Here is a 24,977-nt window from a genome sequence, read left to right on the forward strand (position 1 = left end):
AATAAGAGTAATCTACTATGTTCTATAAGCAGAATCTTAACTTGCCTAAACAGATATTTTATCTTATTTTAGAGCAAATCAATACACCTGGATAAATATCACGATATGCTAACATGTGATATGTCACATAAATACATAATTATTAATTTCTATCTGCAGAATAGAAAGTTTAATGATATATTTCTTTAGTAATTAAGATTTCTAAATATCGAAATCTAATCGTGATTTATCCAGTCATATATCATGCTATTAGAAAATTGTAATTAATTTAGATTAATTAAATGAAACCAGTAAATTTACCAGTTAAAGAGATGTTCTCATCAGATGTTCTCAGGTAGCTAAGTGTCAAGGAATGTTTCTTTCTCGCCTACTTTGTCTTGCTTTGCATCCTTCTGCCTCCTTTTGCTTTCTCTGCATACCTCTTCCTTTTCTCTGAATTTCTCTCTCTTCCCTTTGTCTTAACTTTTTAAAGGAAAAATTCACTAGGTGATAGACCAATAGAAAACTAGAGGTGTGGTTTCCTTCCAGATAGCAATTTAAGTATATGGTCGATAGATTAGTCTCGTCCCACTAAACATTCCTATCCAGGAAAGAGTTAACTTTTCCTGGTGGCTATTTTGACGTTATTTAGCTTATCTTTATGGTTATCTATAATTTAAGTTTTCTGTCAGATCAAATAGTTTCTTTAAGTTTTGTCCAGACTATGTGTCTGGCAAATTCTGCTATAATTTCCAATATGACAGTTCGTAACTAAGTGTGACCCCTAAACTTACAATGGTATCTTATACATTATCGAAAGTAAAATTAAATTATTTAATCTTCTCTGTCATAAATGTCTGGATTTAGAATTGATTATATTCCATTAGCATTTAGACAGTCTGTCCATCCCCCGTTCTCATTTCTTATCAACAGGTTTGTGTATACTATGCATTCCTTTAGCTCTGGCAAAGTTGTTAGTTTTACAGAAAGGATAGAAATGTCGTGTCTCTTTGTTAACTTGAAAATAACAAAATGGAGTCTGGTCTGTTCAGAGTGACTCTGACAATATACATTTAAATTTCTATCATAGCACAAAATGTCTGCCGATATAAATACCCTGACAGTGTTTACATTACAGCCTAGTGATAACTTCACTGGCTACTCCTACAGCTTCTGGCTTGAATACAGTAAGATTTTGCTATATTTATGGAAGCATGGGGGGCCCAGGAGGGCTAGATGGTGGTTTTAACACTATAGGGTCAGGAATACATTTTTGTGTAAGTGATAGGATGTTTTAGGGATTCTGCTGGTGTACCTAAAATAGAGGATAAAACATAGTAATATACTGGTATATATGCACTCACAAGTTCCAAATTGGTAAAGCGTTTTAGAGGTGCCTCCCCACGATGTAGATGGGGGGTACTGGTCAGTGTCCCTCCTCAAGTGGTAGCCAATGGGGTATCAGGGTCAGCGAGATGATCCAAAAAACTCCGACCAAATGAATACTTCCAAGGCAATTTATTCACTCATAAAATCAGGAGGTGTACAAAATAAATAAAAACAAATATAAATATAAACAGGTCACCAGTCCTACGCGTTTCGTCCTTGTGCAAAAGGACTTCCTCAGGGACCTCTTTAGTAAAAACAGCAATAACATGTACAATGGCTGACAAGGCATCCTAAAATGGAATGTTCTTAATGGAACGCAAGGCCATGTTTTTTCTCGAGTGTGGAAAGCATACGGGTCACGTGACAAGAACATAACGCGTGACGTATGCGGAAATGATAGAAAATCATACGGGAGGGATCTGAAATCTCCGGCTAAGAAGCTACACCTGAAGAAAGATGCCGGGTAACAAATGGAAACTCAGAAGAGAGAAGACGCCCACTATTCCACCAATGACTTGAAGGGATTACCCCTATATAAGAGTTTATGTGTTAGCGTTTTTTAGGATGCCTTGTCAGCCATTGTACATGTTATTGCTGTTTTTACTAAAGAGGTCCCTGAGGAAGTCCTTTTGCACAAGGACGAAACGCGTAGGACCGGTGACCTGTTTATATTTGTTTTTATTTATTTTGTACACCTCCTGATTTTATGAGTGAATAAATTGCCTTGGAAGTATTCATTTGGTCAGAGTTTTTTTGATCATATCGCTGACCCTGATACCCCATTGGCTACCACTTGAGGAGGGACACTGACCAGTACCCCCCCATCTACATCGTGGGGAGGCACCTCTAAAACGCTTTACCAATTTGGAACTTGTGAGTGCATATATACCAGTATATTTCTTTGAGTACCAAACAATATTTGCACTATGTTTTATCCTCTATTTTAGGTACACCAGCAGAATCCCTAAAACATCCTATCACTTATACAATTCTACCATTTATTAGCTGGGAAATAACCTTTGGAAGCTGTGTACCTATAAGTTAAGTTTTTTAATCACTTTGTTTCACGGGTGATTTTGTTTGAATACATTTTTGTGTTCCTGACCCTATCGTGATCCTTTGGGGACTGTAAAAACCATGAAAGGCCACTAGACCATGAAAAAGCCTTTCAGCTTCCTGATTGCCATTTCTGAGCAACTGTCATATAATTGCAGTGTCTTTTACAAATCAGCACTGCTCAGGCATCTAACAGAAATTCTGTAAGCTCCTAGAATTTTGTCCAGAAATAGTGCAAAAGTAAACTAACCCACATGCTTAGCTCGATTTTGAATGACTAAGTATATGAGCTAATATCTATAGAAATAAAAATATTTCTTTAAAAACGTTTTGAACTACCAGTAGCTAATTTAGCTTGCTATTTGGTTGTGCTGCAAATGAGGACATGATAGTTTTTTTTTATTTATTTTTTTCACACATCTTCATACCAGAATTTATGCTAAGAAGGCTTGGTTATTATTTAGTGGTGTGACCCACATACTGGGTTTTCAACATAGTTTCCAGTTTTACAGCTTGTATCTATATTTATGTTACTCTATATATTAGTCATCTGATGAGTAACACATTGAGTTGGTTTTCTGCATAACTGAGATGTTGGTAGCTATACGTGGGTGTAATTTTCTGTTTGATTTGTTTTTTGTTCTTTCTTTCTTAAAGGAACACTGTAACTTTGAAAATAAATATATTTTTAAATTATTGTTTTTATATTCTAGGCCCTAGTTTGGTTAATAAAGAAATCATTAAGTAAACAAACTTGCCTGTTATCCAGCTCTGGAACAGTCCATTCTCTGCAGCCCAATCCACCCATTGTGAGACACTGTGGACCTATGATGTATTCGCCGCACACTGCCAATCCAATACTCCTTCTTGAGAAACATGAACCCATTGTATCTTAATGTGAAGCATTAGTTGCTTTCAGCATCATAATGCTGTGTGTGATAGCGACAAACAATATGACCTTCCAAAATTGAAGTATTTAAGGAGTACTTTAATAGTGACTCTCTCTATGACAGCAACTAGAAGTGTTCATTCTGCCATATGTAAATATTGTAGTTTGTCAGAAACAGCAAATTTTTTTACATTACCAGACAAAAGGACCGCATATATGCAACTAAACCAATACATACAAGATTTGGTGGTTAGCATGTCCCTTTAACCCTGCATGTAACTGGAACCAGAAACAAAATATCACCCGAGATCCCTAGAGAGGGGATCTCAAGTTCTGATATTTAAAAAGTGAACTGCTTGGATGGAACTTATATATTAAGTTCAGTAGGGAAAGACCGTTACAGATTAGAAGTATAAACTTAACTGCATTAAGCACCGAAACGCGCAGAGGCATCCTTTTTACTTTATTTTTAAGCACTGTGCACTGACTTGCTTTTTTGTTCATGTTTAGTTTGGGTTTGAGAATGGAAGAGTTTTAAGGGATACTAATTGATTAACTGCACTAACCATAACGATTGAGGCAGATTGAGGCTAATAAAAGTGAAGGATAGTTATAATACACAGTTATCCAAGACACTAGGTAACTAGACTATAGGATATTCAGAGTGCGTATAAGCATACTACTACAAGCTATCTTAAATCTAGCCTCCTCTCCTTTGTTCATCCTTTTACTTTATAGGAACTTAGGAATGGTAAGAATTGGACTGCTTATCTTTCTGTGGGCTCATACTTTCTTATATGTAGAAGGAACCTCTAATGCCTCATTTCCACTGAGCGGTATAGTTTGGGTCGGTACAGTTTGGAAGGGTTAGAATGGTCCAGCCTATTCAGGTGAGCGTTTACACTGCAAGTCGGACCGCCAGGGGGCATGTGGGGTTTAGACCAAATGCCTAGTGTGTCATTGACATTTCCTGTCTGCCAATCAATGGATTGTATAGTGTGACGCCATAGCTCCACCCTAATGTACCGTACCATTTGCTCTGGCCCTACATCTGAAGGGGGCCCAGGAATGGTGCAGTTCGGTTCGGTTGTATAGGCCACTTTCATAATGGTAACACTCAAAATAGCATACCAGACCGAACAGACCCGAACCGTACCGCACAGTGGAAACTAGGTATAATTGAATACTTTTACATGTTTTCTCACAAGTTTTGAGCCATTATGGTTGTTACTTTTCTAAGTACTTTTTTTTTTCAAATCATTTACTCTAAGCTTCCGATTATATATAATTACTATACTCTTCTATAAATACTTCTAAGTCAAATTGATCAATTAGTGGATATTCCTTTTTTCTCTGTCCATGAATGCTGAAACAATTTAAAGCATACCCAATTATGTAGTTAAATTTATGCTCTTTTTAGCATGGAATTTCTAATCGATAGGTGTCTGTTTTGTCTTTTGGTTACAATCATGGACAGGGAGGATGAGAACTAGTGTAAGATAGTTACAATACACAATGAACCAAGATTATTGGTGACAAGATTTTAGTATATTCAGAGTGTGTATAAGCATATTACTACTCTAAAATAAACCAGAAAAGGGTGTTCAGCACACACGTACCATTTACCTTACAATAATCACTTGGTAAAACGTATTTATTTTATAGTTGTACTGTTTCCTATATAAAACAGGAAATAAAATAATACATAGTATAACCCGTACGAATCTTTACAATTGGTCTATACAAGGTCAGCACACTCACAATTTTTAGAGCCTATTAGAAGTTGGATCTGGACTTATAAGGCACATCAACTCCTCATAGGTATGGTATGACCATGTGGATAATGAGAGGCTAGCCCATTTGTAAAATGGCATCTTAAGGACTTCCGTTTTCCCCGCCGGATACAGCACATAGTACTTTTAAAACCGGTAAGAGGACGAACGTGAAAGTTTTCCCCTGGCCGAGAGACTATTCCTGTGACATGCTCAGTATGGAGAACATTGGGGGAAGTGACGTATCGGCATACACAAGGGGAAACAGGAGGAGAAAGAAAGCTGCCGGGCGACATATTGTGGAGGGTCCTGGGCGCAACAGTATGCAACCATGTTGTGGTTGGCGGAACTACATATTTGGAAATAGGAGTATCCCATTTTAATTATGTATGTGTGTGTTCGATATTAAGTAATTTGCATATGGTATATAAACGAAATTGTATGCACTTTTAATATGCTTGCACCTGAGGAAGACCCAGTTGTGGGTTGAAACGTTGTGCTTTTAAAATTATTTTATTTACTCTGTATGTACTATCTGTACAAAATAAATAGCTTTATCTTTCACTTTGGACCTGGGATTCCCTGTTTGTTCCTGTGATAAAAGCTGGAGAAAATACTCTGAATACCTAAGAGGAGTTGATGTGCCTTATAAGTCCAGAGCCAACTTACAATAGGCTCTTGTATAGACCTTGTATAGACCAGTTGTAAAGATTCATACAGGCTTTACTATGTATTATTTTATTTCCTGTTTTATATAGGAAACTGTAGTGACTGTACACTTTGGTGTTATTGTAGCAGCACCAACTTTTAGCGCCATCTATTCCTTCTTTTCCTTTTTCCAATATTACTACTCCAAGCTATCTTAAATCTAGCCTCTTCTCCACTATATTATCCTTTGTTCATCCTTCTACTGTATAGGAACTTAAGAGTGATAAGAATTAGACTGATTATCATGCTCTGGGCTCATACTTTCCTATATGTAGAACAAACTTCTAATTGAATACTTTTACATGTTTTCTCACAAGTTTTGAGCCTTTGTCGTTATTACTTTAAGTACTTTTTTCAAATCATTTACTCTGTTTCCGATCATATATGCCCTATCTAATTACTATACGCTTCAATGTATGCAGTTCTATATCTAATTGATAGTTTTGTGGATATTCCTTTTTTTTCTGTCCATGCTTGTTGATATCCAATTATATAGCTAAATATATGCTCTACTTAACATCAAATTTCCAATTGGTAGGTGTCTATTTTGTCTTTTGGTTACAATCATGGACAGGGAGGATGATAACTTTTTGATCTAAACATTATCCCTCAATTTAATTAGCAGTTAATAAATGTGTAACCTTATGGGTATTCTCTTAGGCAATGCACAATAAAGCCTGGATGAGTCTCTAATAAATGCTCATAAATGGCTACTTTCTACAGCTAATCTGTAACTGTATTTCCCTACTAAACTTAATATAAAAGTTCCATCCAAGTAGTTCACCTTTTAAATACCAGGATTTGAGATCCCCACTCTAGGGTTCTCTGGTGATATTATGTTTATATATTATTATTATTATTATTATTATTATTTAAGCCCAGGGTAGAACTGGCACAATCTACACTGACCAATCCATCTCTCATCTTATTTATTTGCCTCATTGAGAGGTTATTTTTTAATCTTAGTTTTTTTTTTTTTTATTAATCAATAATGTCTCTCACAGGTATGTACCATGGAACTTTCACGAGCAAAAGCCAGGAGTGTATAACTTTTCTGGAGATCATGATATTGTGTCTTTCTTGCAACTTGCCAATGAAATTGGACTACTGGTTATACTGAGAGCTGGTCCCTATATCTGTGCAGAATGGGATATGGTATTATGTGCATTTATTTTTACATTTTCACAGTTGTATTGTATTTTATAGTAAACTACATTTTTGTACATTGGGTGTACTAACAAAACCATCTTTGTATTCACCTCTACATCAGCCACTCCATTACAACGAGTATTATTTTTGGAAAAATGCTCTTATTTGAACATTTCACTCTTTAGACTAGACTAGAATTAAAAATATATAAAATAATAATAATTCTTATACAAATAACTCATTGAAACTAACAAGATGAGTCCTAATAATCAAAATAGGTCCACCACTAGAACAAGGGGTTTCAGCCCTAAAGTAAATGATTTACAGAATTAATGTTCTATGCCGTCAAAGATAAAATATTACTTTTATTTATCAAATTAAAATGAAAATGTATTTCAGCAGTTCTATCAAAAGTGAGATATTATAGATCCAAATCTACTTTCCACTCAATATACAGTAAATACCCAAATCATCTAATTATGTATTTAGGTAAGCACAGTATAATCCTACTGTAATGCTGTGACTTCTAGAAGTCCCCACAGTCCTAAGATTATGGTCCTGGGGATCATGATCATTATGCATGAGTGCGAGGCTTGACTGTGTGTTTTATTGTTCTGCTTTCCACTTTTTGCTGCTATTACCTCTGGTAGTGGGTCACTGTTGGCTGTATACAGCTAGGTTGAAAAAGGGAACAGCCTTACAGTGATCCTTCTTCTCTCTTTTTCTAAAATATGTTGTTAAGGGCCAGCAAATGTTTGTTTCTTGAGAAAGTTTTTTTTATATAAATCTTATGTTTGATGAATATCAAACTAAAATATATATGTTGCAAGTAGCATAGTATTTGACTTAATGTGACGTCTTAGAGATCACGCAGCATTATTGCATGTTCTCATTGATACGATGAAAAAACTTTCATTAGGGCAGTGATCATACTGTTCTTACCTATAGAGATAAAATAAAGATTATTTGGCTATTTATTGTGTAGAAAGTAGATTTGGATATACCGTATTTATCGGCGTATAACACGCACTTTTTTCCCCTGAAAATAGGGGGAAAATCGTGGGTGCGTGTTATACGCCGATATCCCATAATTACTTACCTGTCCTGAAGCGTGGGCCGGCTTCACAGCTTGCACCGCGGTACAGGAACTTTAATTTCATGTTCCGGTTTCCGGCGGGACTGAAAGGAAGTGTGCACAATAGTGTGCACACTTCCTTTCAGTCCCGCCGGAAACCGGAACATGAAATTAAAGTTCCTGTACCGCGGTGCAAGCTGTGAAGCCGGCCCACGCTTCAGGACAGGTAAGTAATTATGGGAGGGGAAGTACACTATGGGAGGGGAGGGAAGTACACTATGGGAGGGGAGGGGAAGGAAGTACACTATGGGAGGGGAGGGGGGGAGAATACTATGGGAGGGGGGGGAGAATGGGAGGGGGGGGGGAAATACTATGGGAGGGGAGGGGGAAAATACTATGGGAGGGGAGGGGGGAGAATACGAGGGGAGGGGAGGGGGGAGAATAGTATGGGAGGGGAGGGGGGGAGAATACTATGGGAGGGGAGGGGATGGGGGGGAGAATACTATGGGAGGGGAGGGGGGAGAATACTATGGGAGGGGAGGGGATGGGGGGGAGAATACTATGGGAGGGGAGGGGGGAGAATACTATGGGAGGGGAGGGGATGGGGGGAGAATACTATGGGAGGGGAGGGGGGGGAACACTATGGGATGGGGGGGGGAAATTTCCTGGAATTTCTTTCTAAAAATGAGGTGCGTGTTATACGCCGATAAATACGGTATATAATCTAACTTTTAATAGCACAACTGAAATAAATACTTTAATAAACTTCTCTTTTTTTTTTTAATTCAATAAATGTGAAGAAGTTATATTATATCTTTGACGTCATACCACATTATTTATGTATACAAACAAGTATAGCCATAGTGCCTTACTTTTTTATGTAGCAAACTCTAAAATATTTTTATTTTATTTTGCATGATGCAAATAACCCATAGAGAGAGTGCATACCACATGGGAACATCCTCGGTATTATCTTAATTTAAAATAAATAAAACTATATGTATATATAATTGTTTCTTCCCTTTTCCTGATCCAGGGAGGTTTACCAGCTTGGCTTCTTGCAAAAAAGTCTATTGTTCTACGATCTTCTGACCCAGGTACTAAAACTACTGTTTGTTATTCTGACATTTTCCCACTTTATACTTGTACCATTGTCCTTGTTTATGCATGTTATAAAATAACTACCGGTATGTGTATGCGTAGTGTAAATATGTTTGTGGGTAAAAGGCAAGTAATGTTCGGTTTTCAGTATTACGAAACTTACAGTAGTTTGCTTATTGGCTTAGTCTAGACAGCTAAAACAAAGAATATGAGAACTCTTAGAACAGGCAAAGGCTCAGAGAAACCTCAGGACCCATTGACATATTAGACTGATACTGCCCATTATGGCAGACTAGATCTGAAATGCCGGCAAGTTCCCTCTCCTCGAGCTATGCAGCAACTCTGGATGATCATTTCAGCCTTTTTTGGGCCTCGTCAACGAGGTGAAGCTGCTATCACAGTAAGCATGGGGTTGATGTCTGGACTACCCTTTTAAGTCTAGACAACTTTGGTGATTTACTGTTTTGGATTCCCAAAGTGAAAAAGTTATCTCCTTTTATCAAAAAAGCCATACATGATTTTTTATTTTTTTAGGGCAAATTGACACAGTTGTGTCTTTTTCTCATTTATTTTGATGCTTAAAGAGTTACTGCATCTATCATAACCAGTACAATCAAGAGAACCCTGGCACCAGTCACTGGCTTTTAACATTTTGCCTTCTTACTTTGGTCATGCCCATGCAGCCTCACCACTCAGCTCTCTGCTAGGAGTGAAATCACTTCATCCTTAGTCACACCTCCCTGCATGTGACTTACACAGCCTTCCTAAGCACTTGCTGAAAAGTTACCTAGATATATTAGGTCCTTTTTTGCACAGTCTGTTTAATCTATAATTTCTTATTTCTTATTTCTTCTCGTGCTCTGGTAGTAGCCTTCTTGACCTTCCTTCTACAGGAACCTCTAGTGTGTGTGATTAACGTTCCATTTACAGAGTGTAGCAGAGCCCTGGTCCTGGCAGGGACTTTCCTCCGCTGGATCATCAAAAGTAGAATTAGGAACAAGATAATGCCAAGTAAATAGCCTACCTCCTTCCCAGCAACTGGATGACACACAGTTCTGGGAGTACAACTGATTTAGCCTAGCATGGGGTTTCCAAGTCAAGAATACAAGGTTTTCTTTCCCAAGAGCTTCTGTGTTTGATAGATACTTGAGTTCCAATTAGTAGAACTCCATTATCTCTCAAATACAGAAACTTACATCTATTTTTATTGTTCCCCCAAAATACAAGAAAACAGTACAGGAATCCCACAAAAATCATATTCCTGAATAGCCCCAATCTGAGCACACAACATATATGCAAAAAGTGCTCAAATCGGTTCGGTAGAACGAAAGTTATCGTCAAACACAGTTTTGACCGGCCATGAGGTGATAGCCCAAAACAGTTCCAGAGAATTGGGTAGAGTGGCTGGTTTGCTTTCGGGGGTTCCTGTGCTAACTCCTAAGAACGCTCACCCTGGCTGCTATGGAGCGAATGCTCCCTCTGTTCGGTAGATCCTATCTCCCGAACGCTATTCGTCTAGGTCGTAGGGAAGTGGGACGGGCAGCGGTACCATCTTGGCCCGGGTTCGCGGCAACACGAGGCTGAAAACTGTTCCAGGCATTGAAGTACAGCTGCCTGTGTTCGGGAGACCCAGGGAAAGCACTCAAGCGAAGGTGTTACATCGTTAATTTGTGGTTAACAGTCAGGGGAGGTCGGTGTTCATTGGGGCATAACAAGGGACCACACATATCTTTTGGGAGACGAACAAGGGGGTACTGATAACCGAACATAAGGGAATGGAGTCTGCTACACAGAGCAAGAGATAAAAGCTTCTAATGTACGTTAAAGATTGATTGAAAAATGAAACCTTTTTTTTAAATGCAGGCTGTGTCAATGACATCCAGGGGCTAGGACTGCATAAACAGAAACAAAAGTGATTTAACTCCTAAGTGGCAGAGAATTCAGCAGTGAGACTGCAGGGGCATGATCTATACACCGAAACTGCTTCAGTAAAGGAACACTATAGGGTCAGGAACACAAACCTGTATTTTTGACCCTCTAGTGTTAAATCAACCATTTAGGTGGCTTGCTCCTCCTTTTCCCCCTTAAAATGTAATAAAACAAACCTTTTTTCCAGTGCCGCATGGGTGCGCTGGCCCTGCCACCGATCTGCCTTCTTGGCTGAAATCAGAATTGATGATTTCAGCCAATCCAATGCTTTCCCATAAGAAGGGTGGGGAGTGGGTGGGGCCAAATGCTGGCCAGGCCCATCAGCTTCTCCTCAAAGAGATGCATTGAATCAATGCATCTCTATGAGGAAAGTCCACACTGTGCAACACTGCCTCAGGAAGTACCTCTTTTTGGCTACTGGAGGTGTGCTTAGGGGACAATGTAGACACTGTCTTTTCTCTGAAAAGGCAGTGGTTACATGAAAATGCCTGGAGGGACTGTCGATAGTCACCAGACCAACTACATTAAGCTGTAGTTTTTCTGCTGACTATATTGTTTCTTTAAGCTAAATTTTGTTTGATGCCTAGAGTATCCCTTTAACAATCAATGCAATTAGTTACATAATCCAAGAAGACAATTATCCACAGCATAGTAGACAAGTGATATGTCTGTTAGTCAGACTGCTTAAAGGGACACTCCAGGTATATTCTTGGCACTTATTCTACTTAAGTTCATTTGTATAGTTTTGCTAATAAAAAAACATTATTCATTTATACAGTATACATTTTTTTTTTCACAACAAAAGACATGGTCCTGATTGCTCTCCTGTGGGGCCCTGTGTTTATGCCCTTAAATTTACCCATGTAACCCTGTTTTGTATCAGAGCAACTTTGTTGCATCTAAGGCCTCTATTTAGGGTTATAAAGGGACGTTTCAAGCACCATCACCTCTACAGCTTAATCTAGTGGTTACGGTGCAAGTTATATGTGGATGTTGTTACTTTGGTTTTTCTTAAACTAGTATAAGTTGTTTAAATTTCACTTCCTGTAATTTATTTAAATACTTGAATGTAATGTGGGCAGCACTGCTCCAAATATGCAAGTACAATAGTAAATAAATAAATAAATAAATAGGATACTCTAAATAGGGCAAGCAAGCCATGGCTAGGGTGACTGCATTGCATATATTTCCTATAATATTCTTTTTTTTCCCCTTTCCTTTTCTTATTTTTTAACTTACATGAATAGTTTTCATTTGTGTAATGTTGGTAATGCATATTTATAATTTTGCAGATGTATGCATTCTTTAAACGTACTACTTAGTCACATGTTGCTGTGTGCACTTTCAATGCATTGCTATTTGTGTGTGCAGTGCCAATATGCATTTGTGTATTTTGTTTTTTGTCCCTCCTCTTTTCTTGCCTGTCTCTTCTCTGATCTATACTTCTACCTACTTCTTCATAAAATGCAATCAAGTTAGTTTGGCATGACCTATGTTTCATAAAACTATGCTAATTATTGCTAATAAAGTGCTTTCCAATGAATTCCTGAATATTATCCCTTAATAGCCCTTCAAATATCTTCCCAGTTACAAAAGTTAAGCTCACAGGTCTGTAGTTTCCAGAAAAGGATTTTGAACCCTTTTTAAATAGATGAACGACACCTGCCTTACGCCAATCCTCCGGTACAATACCAGACACAAAAGAATCTTGAAGTTGGGAGTTTCTGTGTCTGATTTTAGTTCCCTGAGATTCATGCCCACACAACGCTGCTTGCGTTCATGCGAACAAGATGGCCGCCACATCATGGTTGTCCGTAGGAATTGTTGGTACCCAGACAAACAATTAGAACACTGCGGTGATAAACGTTCCAAGTTGTTAATAGGTGTTAACAAGCTCCCGGGTGGTCCCTGGTTCGTGCGGTTGTTTGGTAGTCGAACGGGACAATGTTAAAATAGGAGGGGAATGCAGAACAGCCATGAAGACATCAATAAGGTCTTTTATGAGCCTTTGTGCATGGCCCATAGTCCTGAGGCAGAAGGGTGGCAAACAGGCTCCTCCAAGAACACGTGGCGAGGTTACTTTCTCCACAGTCATGTTTCAAATCCACCCATAACTGGGGCTGGGGCATGAAGGTTTTGTATTTGCGCTAGTTGGGCCGCTTGGTTGCAGGACCAGAAGTTCGGTAGGCCGAGGCTGCCTTTTTTTTTATGTGGGGGGTATAGTGTGATTCGTTTTTTTCCTGACTCTTTTCCTGCCCAGATAAATGTATCTGTGTTTGGAGGGATTTAAAGTCGGTTTTGGATATTGGGATGGGGAGGGCTTAAATCAAGTATAGGAACCAGTTGAAGCAAGTTCATTTTCACTGAGACCAGTCTGCCTTGTCAGAATATAGACAATTTTTGCCAGGACTGCAGTTCATAATTTGCCAATTCCAGCAGCGGGAGGTAGTTCAATTGGTACGTGGATTGTAGGTCTACTGGTAAGTGTATACTTAGGTATTGGATGCATTTTTCCTGGAATCGGAATGGGTATGTCTTTTGCAATGTTGAGCGTAGCTGGAGGGGAATTTTGGCATAGTCGTCTGAGGGCCAGGAGAGGGGGTAGGGAGGTTATGGGTTTGGTCAGGGTCAGTAGTAGGTCATCCGCATATGCGGCTATTTAGTATTCTTTATATCTTATTCTAATACCTTTGATACTGGGGTTGTTCCGTATCTTTTGCAAGAGAGGCTCCAAGGATAGGGCAAAGAGGAGGGGGGAAAGGGATCAGCCATGTCTCGTGCCGTTGTATATGCGGAATGGGGTAGGGCGGGCTTTGGGAATAAGAAGACGTCCCAATGGATGGGAGTATGGGCCCAGTATTTCCTCTAGGAATGATCTAGGGAAGCCGTATTTCGTTAGCGTAGCGAATAGGTATGGCCATAGTATGTGATCGAACGCTTTTTCCGCGTTGAGTGAGAGTAGCAGTGTGGGGATATCTCTGTGCGTGGCTGCCCAGATCAGGTCACTCATCCGTCTCGTGTTATCACAGTCTGTCTGCCTTATTGGATTTCTCGTAAAATAATTGCCTCGTCCATTGTAATACTTTTTTAAAGTCCTGATCCATGAATGTTTGGATGGCTTGTCTATGTGTCTGGAGTTGTTTGAGGTCTGGGTGGGGTTGTTTGTGTAGGAGTTCCACCTTACGGAGTTCCGAGAGATGGAGTTCCAGTTGTGCGAGTTTGTTTTTTTGTGGGCCAAAGCCGTTGAGATGATATTCCCCCTGATCACTGCTTTGTGAGCAGTCCATAGGGTGCTATCCGAGGTTACGGAGTCGTTATTTGTCATGAAATAGTCCTGTATGTCCTTGCAAATTGTCTCCCTAACATGCGGGAAATGGAGGAGTGTTGAGTTGAGTCACCATGACCTTGGTCTATTTGCGTGCGGGAGCGTAATGGTGGTTAAGTCTGCATGGTCAGACCATGTAATCTGGCAGATCGTTGTCTTGTCGACCTGCGGCGACAGGGAGGGGAAATCAGGAACATGTCAATGCGGGAGTAGGAGGTGTGCGGGTGGGAGAAGAATGTGAAGTCTAATGTCAAGGGATGTTGGATTCTCCAGGCGTCTAGTAGGTTAGTTTCTGTCACGAAGGACTGTAGCAGTTTGTTAGTTTCGCCATGGGTGGGGTTTCGCCAGCAGTGACGGTAGTCTCTTTCTGTGTACTGCTGGAGACAGGACCGCGTTGAAGTCTCCCCAACTACCATATGATGAGGGGGGAAGAGGCGGTGGCAGGGCCTAACTTGTAATTGATGGCCCTTGTGTTCCTCTACTGGGGGGTTCTCCACAGTTACCAAGGTGTGGGCAGGTGCTTCCAACCTTCCCCAGTGATCATCTGGGGGGGATGGCTCCCGGTGCCCCTTGGGTTCTAATGGAGGACAATCTAAGGGTTTTATCAACCCCTGCCTCGATCCCTGTCCTCACTATGCCCCTCCAGTTGTATGTGGGCCCACATGGACTCGTGAGTGTTTGGTTCTCCTGAGTTAGAAGGGACCCCCAACCTGGTCTTGGGTCGAAGAGTTTGTTTTTGGAGGTGCAGTTAGGCCCTTCGTGGCTATATGGGTGTTCCTGGGAGTGAGGGTGGGGGATAGGACCGCTATGGACCGATAGATGAGGCTGCGGTGTATCACCCTGACTTGCTTTGTCGTAAAGCTGCCTACCTGTGTGCTGGGGGGAATGTGGAATGGCCCCTGGCCCCAGTGGGTAGCTAGGGAAGAGTACTGTGGTGAGATGGTGATCTCTGGCCCCGGGTCCAACCCTTGGTGACCTAGCATGTGCTGGAGGGTGTGAGTCCCTGCTTGATCAAATGCCGCCTTTAAGGCTGTCGTTGGCCTCTCTCTCGTGGGGCATCTTGGGAGCAATTTTCCTCGGTGTGCGTCGAGATGAGTGGCTGTTGGTCTCCGCCGGAATCCGGGGACCACCCCTCGGTCCCAGTGGAATTGTTGGTGGTGGAGTAGTAGCTTGAGGCCCAGAGACTCAGCAAAAGGGGCTTTTTCGGCCACATTGGAAAGTACAGGAGTCTGGTCATCTTTGCGGACCACTAGTTTGAAGGGGTGACTCCACATGTATTTGATACCATGGTGGTTGAGGGTCAGCGTCAGCTGCTTGTGGTCCCTACTTTTTTAAGGGTCGTGGGTGCCAGGTCTTGAAAGAAGGTGAGCCTGCATTCCTGGAACGTTGGTGGGCGCTGGTGCGCTTGGTAGATAATCCGCTCTTTAATTGGGAAGTGGTGAAGGTGGATTATGACGTCTCGCGGGTTTGCTGGGTTCAACGCTGGAGGGCGAAGGGCTCTGTGGGCCCTGTCTATTACCAGATCCTGATTTGGAGGCATTCGGCAACAGGGCTTTGAACAGGTCAGTGAGTATGGCTTGCAGGTGCTCGTTGGGTACGGTTTCCGGTAGTCCTCTGATACGAATATTGTTTCGCCTGGATCTATTGTTTAAATCCTCCATTCCCTCATCTAATGCTGCTATTTTGCGGTGTAGGTAGGCATCCTGGGAGCAGGATGTAGTGGTCACAGACAACATGGCGATCCGGGCCTCTGCTTGGTTGGTCCTGTTTGTGAGGGCCTCAAGGTCCCCCTTCAGGTCTAGTATGTGCCATTTGAATTCTGCCGCTGTGTGTGCCTTTATGTTGGCTGTGGAGCTGGATCCCTCCATGTGTTGCAAGCAAGATGGTCGCTGTGGCGCGCTCTGAGAGAGGAATAATGTGGCCACTGAGGGAGTCCGTTGCCGTTTATTTTTTATTTTTTTGCCATGACTGTGTGGATGTGCCCAGTCCTAATAGCGTGGGTGAGCTGTTTATGTGGCTGTAAAGTGCCTGTGGTAGCTGATGTTAGCGGATATTTTTCACGGGGGAGAGAGAGCTGTAGGACTAAGCGTCCATCTCTTACAGAGGTCAGGCTCCGCGGGAAATGTACCTTTCTAATATTTGTTTGAAGAGCTTTCATTTATCCTCAGTGTTTTTTTCACTAAGGAATTTATGCCAGTCGATATGTTGTAGAGCTGCCCTAATCTTATTGAAATTGGCTTTTTTAAAATTATGCATTTTAGTATACCCCACGTGCTTTTGCTTTTTAAAGTTTATTTAAAAAATTGCAATATTGTGATCACTATTTCCCAAATGCTCCGCTACTTGAATATTAAATAAATTTGAAAAAATAAAAAATATATAATTAAAACGGACAAGTAACGAACTCAATGTCATCAGAGATGTATACAAAAGTAAAAATAATATAAAAATAATAAAATCTTTGTGTAAAAAATATTTGGAAGAGTCGGCATATAAGGGAGGGAGAGATAGGTATTAAATAGGTAAAAATAAATCATCTAAAATTAGAGATTACACATTATATTTATCTTGGCTGGCATCAAACTTATCCTTTGCAATAACTTATCCTTTGCAATCAAACTGAATATAAGTCGATACCCCTAATTTTACCCCCCAAAACTGGGAAAACTTATTGACTCGAGTATAAGACTAGGGTGGGAAATGCAGCAGCTACTGGTAAATTTCTAAATAAAATTATATCCCCCAAAAATTATATCAATTGAATATTTATTTACAGTGTGTGTATATTTAATAAATGCAGTGTGTGTGTGTATGAGTGATGTGTGTGTGTGTGTGTGATGCAGAGTGTGTTTGTGTATGTGATGCAGAGCCTTTGTGGGGGGTGGACATTTTTATAATTTTTTTTTAATTATAATTAAATTTAATTAATTTTTTACGGAATTCTGATCCGGCCAAAGCCTCAGTTCCGAAAATTCTTTCTTTTTTGCAAGATGGGTTTGAAGCCGGCCTAGGGGTGTCTACACTCAAGGGCCAGATTTCTGCGCTTAGTCACTTCCTGGTTCAGGATATTGCATCTAACCCTCTTGTTCGAAGGTTTATTAAGTCCATACGGTTGAAGAGGCCTCCCAGGCTGGTTTCCTTTCCTACATGGGATTTGTCTCTGGTTCTTCAGGCCCTTTGTGAACCACCATTTGAACCTTTGTTTCAAGTCTCCATCAAATTCCTTACCTTCAAGACGGCCTTCCTGGTGGTGGTTACCTCCGCTAGGAGAATTGGTGAAATCCGAGCTCTATCATCTTCGCCGGAATTCACCATTTTTCATCAAGAGAAAGTAGTTCTACATCCCAGACCTTCTTTTTTGCCTAAGGTTATTTCAAGTGCTTCGATCAACCAGCCTATTGTTCTGCCGGCCTTTTGTCAATCGCCCACATCTGAGCTGGAAAAGAAATGGCATCTCCTTGATGTTAGGAGATCCCTGAAATGCTACCTTCATAAAACTCGGGAGTTTAGATCCTCAGATCATCTTTTCGTCTACTTTCAAGGCAAATGTGTGGGTAATGCTGTCTCTGGAACCTCATTAGCTAGATGGCTGACAAATACCATCAGGTTGGCCTATCGCTCCAAAGGGATTCCCCTAAAATTTCCATTGAGGGCTCATTCAACTAGGGCTATGGCTACCTCATGGGCTGAAAGAGCTGCGGCTTCGCCTGAAGACATCTGCAAAGCGGCTACCTGGTCTTCATTGCATACCTTTATCAAGCATTATAGGCTGGACATATTCTCATCATCTGAGGCTGAATTTGGGCGTAAGGTGTTGCAAGCTGTGGCCTGCTGAGTTCCCACCCTTTCGTTTTTACGGGGATCTTGTTATATCCCAACTGTGAGTACTGCCACTATACGAAGGGAAAAACAGCAATTTTACTTACCGTAAATTCCTTTTTTCTTTGTATAGTGGCAGTACTGGCTTTCCCTCCACTTTTTTGTATAGATTAAATGTATTTTGCATGATTCAGTCTCCGTTTGGGTTCTTTTTTATTACTGGCGTGTGTTCAGGGCATACAGGATTTATGGAGGCAGCAGGCGGAGCACAGGCATAAAAACCGGAAGAAGGGGGAGCTTCTTGTCCCAGATTGGAAGGAACATCCCAACTGTGAGTACTGCCACTATACAAAGAAAAAAGGAATTTACGGTAAGTAAAATTGCTGTTTTTTGGTTTGATGAGAAGTTTTTTCTGCGACTACAAGGAACCACAATGGGAACCAGATTCGTGTCCAACTGTGCCAATCTTTTTATGGCACACTGGGAAAATAAATTCCTAATAGGGGACAGTAGCTGGGTGCAGAATCTGTTTCTCTATCGCAGGTTCATAGATGATATTTTCTTTATCTGGCAAGGTAAAGAAGAGTTACTAAAGCCCTTTTTAGATTTTCTTAACCACAATCATCCAGATATCAAAATTACTAGTGAATGTAGCCAGTTGACATCAACTTTCTTGACCTAACAATATATATTGAAAATCAGGTTATGAAAACAAACCTTCTTTAAGAAAGCCGATGACAACTGCTACATCGACACATCTAGCTGCCATTACAGTCCGCGGTTACAGAACATCCCTAAGGGCCAGTTCCTATGTGACACGGCAGTATTTGAAGAAAAGGCAGTTTAAAAAAAACAAAAATAGATTAATTGGAAAAAAAAGTATGCTATTACCAGGTTACAGTTGTGGGGAAGACCTTTAGATCGTTCAAAGAACGGATCAAGGAACATGTGAGATCTCCAAAGAACCGACTGGAAACTCCAATCTCCAGAACAACATGACGGTATATCTAAGGAGATTAGGTTCTGCGGCTTAGAACTGGTCAAATTGGACCAAAGACGGGGGGACTTTGATAAAATATTACACCAAAAAGAATGCAGGTGGATATATAAATTTAAAACTCTTAACCCTAGGGGACTTTATGAGGGGTTTACGTTCTCTCCATTTATCTAAAGATCTATCCATAGGACGTTTTTCTGAACAAATCTCTATGTAGGGTAAATTTTTGTGTATTCTGTGTATATTGTATGTTGAGTTGACCTTAACATTGAATTTTAATCTGCTTGTTCGGGTTTCTTTATAAACCCTCTGTATATCGTTTTTGATTACTTCATTCTGTTTATATGGTATATGCAACTGTAACCTGGTAATAGCGATAGGACATAAATTGGGTGCACCCTGAAAACATGTGAATTGAGCACACCTAGAGGATAGGCATGATATAATCCACAGAGTATACCCCTTTAAATATGGAAATAGTTGGTCGGCCATGGGTCTGAAATAGACCCATTAGGTGCACTTTGATGATACATTTGGGCTGTGATAATATTATGGCCACTATAGAACTCAAGGGATATAAACAAGATTCAGGATGGGAGTCCCCTACATACCTTATGCATGCAGAATCTAATTCTGCACATGAACGATCTCCTGGTTTCCCTGATGATTGATAGGTGTATGTGAATAACACTTATATTCTAGATGTGCCATAGATCCATTTATGGGAACTATATGCGCTCTCTATAAAGGGTACCACCTCCAGTGTAGATATATATCTATTGTATCCTGACATATGCACTGCTATATAATGATGGACATAGTATGTTACCCTAAGAATAACATCGATATCCGATGACAAGCAGGGATGTACTTAACTCCCGCCTCTATATATGATCAGAGTTTTAGCCGGTAATGTAAAACCCCTAGATCCTGTGTCTTAGGAGTAGGGGACACTGGCTGACTAATATGGTACAAGTACCGAGCAACCATAGCAACCCATGCCCCCTGTGAAGAGAGACATTGTGGCGAAGGGGGCAGTATTAACCCACAATGACGGTCTCTGATAGGCCAGGTGAAACCGGAGGCGGGGTTATATGCCGTTTATATCCGGTCCTATCCCTCTATGCCGGGAGCTCTTGACAAAGGCGTGACAGCACGCCGAAATGCGCGTTGAGCGTTTCTCGGTGACGACTTGTTTTAATACTGGGGGACTTAGCTGATTATATAGAGTGTTTCATGGAGACTCGGGGGCGTTGGGCAAGCTAGTTTGACAGGCTGCCTTGAAGCAGCAGTGGGAGATAGAGAGAATACGTCTGTGAACATTCTGAGTTAATAGGAGGTTTTTTCAATTCAGGTGTAGTAGCACTGTCTCTTTATTTGGCGGATAGGCGATTTTTTTTAACTGTAGGTGATATATACTTGAAGATTCACCTCATTCAGTACTCCAAGCACCTGCTTTTTCCTTTTTTCTTTTCATGACTATACAGTTCAGTGTCTCTAATCTACCCTGATAATCCTCCACTCAATTACACAGGTTTTGTCTGGTCTCATTTATCCTGTCTGATCAATGATATTAAGACTCTCACTACACTACACCCCCTCTCTGGTGCACTCGGAGATAAACAGGAGGTGTGCACATGTGGAACTTGCAACATTACTAATTTGAATGTAGCAGGTTCACGTGCAATTTACTTTATCTTGATACTTTACACAGTATCAAATACAGAAACTTGCTGTCTGAGATAAATACAGAACCTGCCCACAGAGGCTACAGAACAGCATAATATAGTGTAGTGGGGATGTATAGACTTGCAATCCCAAGCCTCTTATCCTATCAATAGAGTGATCTCCATTTATAGCTATGTTCGTTAATTTTTTTGCCATACAATATATGTTTGAAGTACTATACGTAGCCAAGTAATTGGAAGCTGTGTATTCAACATAATTGTACTTCGGGCATCCTTGTGGCTCTTTACAACTTACTCTACCCAACTTTTAAAGGTATACTAACACTTGTTTTTCACTTTATACTTTTCACACATTTTGAAGTTTTCACTTATAGTTAGTTTGTATATATATGTTTTTGACTTGATAAAGGTTGTACCATACATATTAATTTGTATTTTTAAGAGTGAGCCCATGGTGGAGTGGACATCCACCCGCATATAGCGGAGGGAGTAACCACCCCTCCTTATCCTTTCTTCTTTTTCTGTATCACGGTATTTGGGGTTCATGCCCTTGGATATCTCGGTAACTTTCTAGGGGAACCAGTGACGTCAGTGTACAACACTGTTATCTCCCTCTTCTTGTTTTGTCTTTGGCACTATTTTGTGAAGCTACAGTGCCATATAGGAGACCTGTCCTTTTCAGTATTTACAGTAGAATTTTGAGAAATGGATTTAATGGGCCTATGCTTCAATTTGGGGTATTATAACAGTTTGACTGTTCAAAAAACCCCCACAAAGGCCTACCATTTGTAAAAGTAGACACTCCAGGGTATCTCATATGGTGCATATTGTGCCTTAACATGCCCCCATTTTTTCACCAATATATGCCAAAGTATGTGGTAAAAAATTATTTTGGGCATTTTTTACATACATTACATTACATTTTTTGCTGGGCATTTAGTATATTTCATATGTGCCACTAAGTTCAAACCCCCCAAATTATGCTCCGCTAAGTCTTCTGAGTAAAACAATATGCCCAATGTATGACCTAGACACTATTTTGTGAAGTTACAGTGCTGTAAAAGAGACGTGACAAGTTCAGATTTTTAAGTGTGAATTTTCATGGAGGGTTTTGATGCGTCCATGTCCCACTTTGGAGCACTTGAGCAGGCTACATATTACAACTACACCATAAAAGCATACCATTTCTTAAAGAATACATCCCAGGGTATTTCAAAAGGCATATTTTGAACCTTAGCGTGGGATAATTTTTCCGCTAGCTTGTACCAAGGGTAGTGGTAATAAGCGTTTTTTCCGCCTTTTTGACACACAAAGTGAGTTTGCAAAGTATATTTTGCAAACCTTGTGTGCTACGACTGTATAATACTACATATGTTGCTCAGCTATGTCATCTGAATACAGCAATACTCAGGGGCACATTTGAGACGCAGCCATTAAGTTTTTTTCTAACTTTCACGTTTTACGCTGTGTCCGTGTTCCATTTTGGAGTAGTTTAGATGGTTGGATATTGAAACTTCCCCACAAACACATACTATTTATTAAAGAATACACCTTGGGGTAATGCAAAAGGTGTATTTTGAACCTTTAGCGTGGGATCATTTTTTCTCTAGTTTGTTTCAGGTGTAGTGGTAATGAGCATTTTTAAATGTATTTTTTTTTTTTTTTACTTTTTTTACTTTTTAAAACTAGTTTTTTTTTTTGAATATGTTTATTGTTTTCATGTCTTGAATTCTTACATCTAATAGTTCTTCATGAGAGCGAACAGTCGCCTACGCAGAGGCTTAACCATCGGTATTTAAGAGTAGTTGCAGATTGTCGCCTGCGCAGAGGCGAATTGAGCAGATCATATAAACGTACATGAACTTTGCAGGGAGGCATATGTCTACGCTTAAAACTAACACATGATCAGAGTTTTCTGATATATCGTTTCAACATTCACGTCCCTAGGAAAAACAAATGGTGACCTGTGTCAGCTAATTACTCAATTATGGAAGCTGTTGCGTTCGTTCATATAATGTATATATCTGGATTTTAAATCTAACTTGAGAAGGCGGCGTTTAAGCGCTGCGTTCCAACCGTTATAGCAAAATAAGAGCTATTAATAACATTTATGAAAATTATATAAGTAACTTGATCTCAGATGTTGAGGCGTCCCGATCTATCGGAGCTTTGAGACCTGTTCATTTAAGTAACGAAATTAACTGAGAATATATGGTCTGTTGTATACTGTTACCAACAGCGCAGTACTGGTAAGGGTTCTATAGTCGGGCTTCCTATGTAAAATGCGGTTGTCATTCATTAAACATACATTCACTTTACGAGAATTTATATTTCTTAGCTGGAGTTGAACTTGGGGAGGCCGCGTTTAAACGCAGTGTCCCAGCTGCTATAACCATATAGAGGCAATTAGCATCTTGTATCTAGCCCATTACTCCGGTATGGTTGTTGGGGCAGGTTTGTACATCATGGGTATATAATGCATTTCTAGCTGCGCCTAAGGTGGCCCTGGCACGTAGGTCAGTAACATAGCACATGTTTGGTTCTGCCCTGGCCTAGCCTCAGCAATCACATACAGTACAAGTGATAACGTAGAAAGGAAATTAATTAAGAGTAAGTCTTAATTCGCAGCTGTAAGCAGACTTTCATTATACATCATGTGAGAATTAAACAGTGGGAGTTTAGGGGCGTAATTGGTTGCATTGTAGCTGCTCCTCTGCCCATTTAAACAGGTTAGCATGTCGCAGGGCTTTAATTTGTGCCCTCAGGTAAGCGGTAACTAATGTCCCTTAGATAGAGCCCACAGAATCTATATGCTCCAGATTACAAGCACATCTAGAGAATAAGCACAGAACTGTTAAAACAATACGGGAGCAAGACCAGTCTTGATGTCAGTCCAATGAGGGCCTCCCATGGCGCGGTCGCAGTGCATCACCCAAGACCTCGAGTCTCCATCCATCCTCCCCGAGGCTACTTCAGCCCAGCACCCGAGTCCTCCGCGGTGCTGTGGGCACTCGGGAGCTGAATCAGTCCACTCGACCCCCACACCTAGAGTCCGTGGGCCACTCACTCCCTGCACCTCCCCATCACCGCCTCAGACCCAGTGAAGCGCGTGTCCTAATGTCTCTCCTGGTGCCGGCCACACACTTGGGGCCGGTGCTCGCCGCTCCCAGCCACCGGTCCGCTGGAAGGGCCGCGTTGTCCCGCCCCACAGGGCTCACGGCATCAGGGACATGGCTCCCTGGGGACCCCACAGACCCAGAGGCCAGGGCACTCACTTGTCCTGCGGGCCAGTAGCAATCCCGGGGGGTCCGGCCGGCGCTCAGCAGTGTCAAATTCCGCACAGGCCGTCCAGATCAGCTCCCCTTGGTGGGTATTTCTCTTAGTTACTCCAACTCTTCAGGGAAGTGTGTCCTCCCCTCTGTGTAAGTGTCCCTTTCTGCTGGCTGGCTGTCCATCACACAGCTATCGCCAGTGTAGGCATTCAGCACATAGCTCATGCGGGGGCTCCCGCTGTGGCCCGTGTCGTCGCCATGAGGCCGGGATGACCCCCACCGGCCGGGGGGGGGGGGGCAGGGCCGTGCCCCGGGCCGAGGGTTTCTCCGCGTCGGAGCGTTTATCGTGTGGCGGGGTGTCTCAGCAATGCGCAGTTCCATGGCGCCATGTTGCAAGGACTGGACGCCGGCGTTCAGGTGCCGCGTGTAGGCCAGACACGTCCCTCTCTGCCTCCCCAGTATGCAGTGAGTTTTGTGCGGGTATCGAGTCGGTGTCGGGGCCTCTCCCCCTTTAGGGATGGCGGGGAATGCTGCTTTTGAGCGGCCTGGGGCTGTATTAAGAGCTTCTTCCAGAAGTTTAGCGCTGGAGCCCATGCTGATGGCGGCCATTCGGCCCGGCCCCGCCCCCCTAAAACTAGTTTTTAAACCATTTTTTTGCTTATAATTTTTTTTAAACTTTCCTAAACTTTCTTAAAACTTGTTTTTACAGATTTAGCATTTGTATAAGCTTTTTTTTTTTTTTTTTACCGTTAACCCCTAACTAGCAGTAAGCCGGACTAACGTTAAAATTCCCCAATTTCCTATAACTCTCACCCACCCCAGCTAGCAA

General features: G+C 41.2%; 1 protein-coding gene across 1 annotated transcript in view; it reads left to right on the forward strand.

Moving 5' to 3' along the window:
* The window catches only part of GLB1 (galactosidase beta 1), a 256,457-nt gene that overhangs the window by 61,367 nt on the left and 170,113 nt on the right, over positions 1 to 24,977 (forward strand). The window contains exons 3-4 of the mRNA XM_063452008.1: positions 6,798 to 6,948; positions 9,054 to 9,114. Coding sequence (XP_063308078.1) covers positions 6,798 to 6,948; positions 9,054 to 9,114 — 212 coding nt within the window. The remainder of the gene's footprint in view (positions 1 to 6,797; positions 6,949 to 9,053; positions 9,115 to 24,977) is intronic.

The sequence above is a fragment of the Pelobates fuscus genome, chromosome 4, assembly GCF_036172605.1.
Source record: "Pelobates fuscus isolate aPelFus1 chromosome 4, aPelFus1.pri, whole genome shotgun sequence".
NCBI lineage: Eukaryota > Metazoa > Chordata > Amphibia > Anura > Pelobatidae > Pelobates > Pelobates fuscus.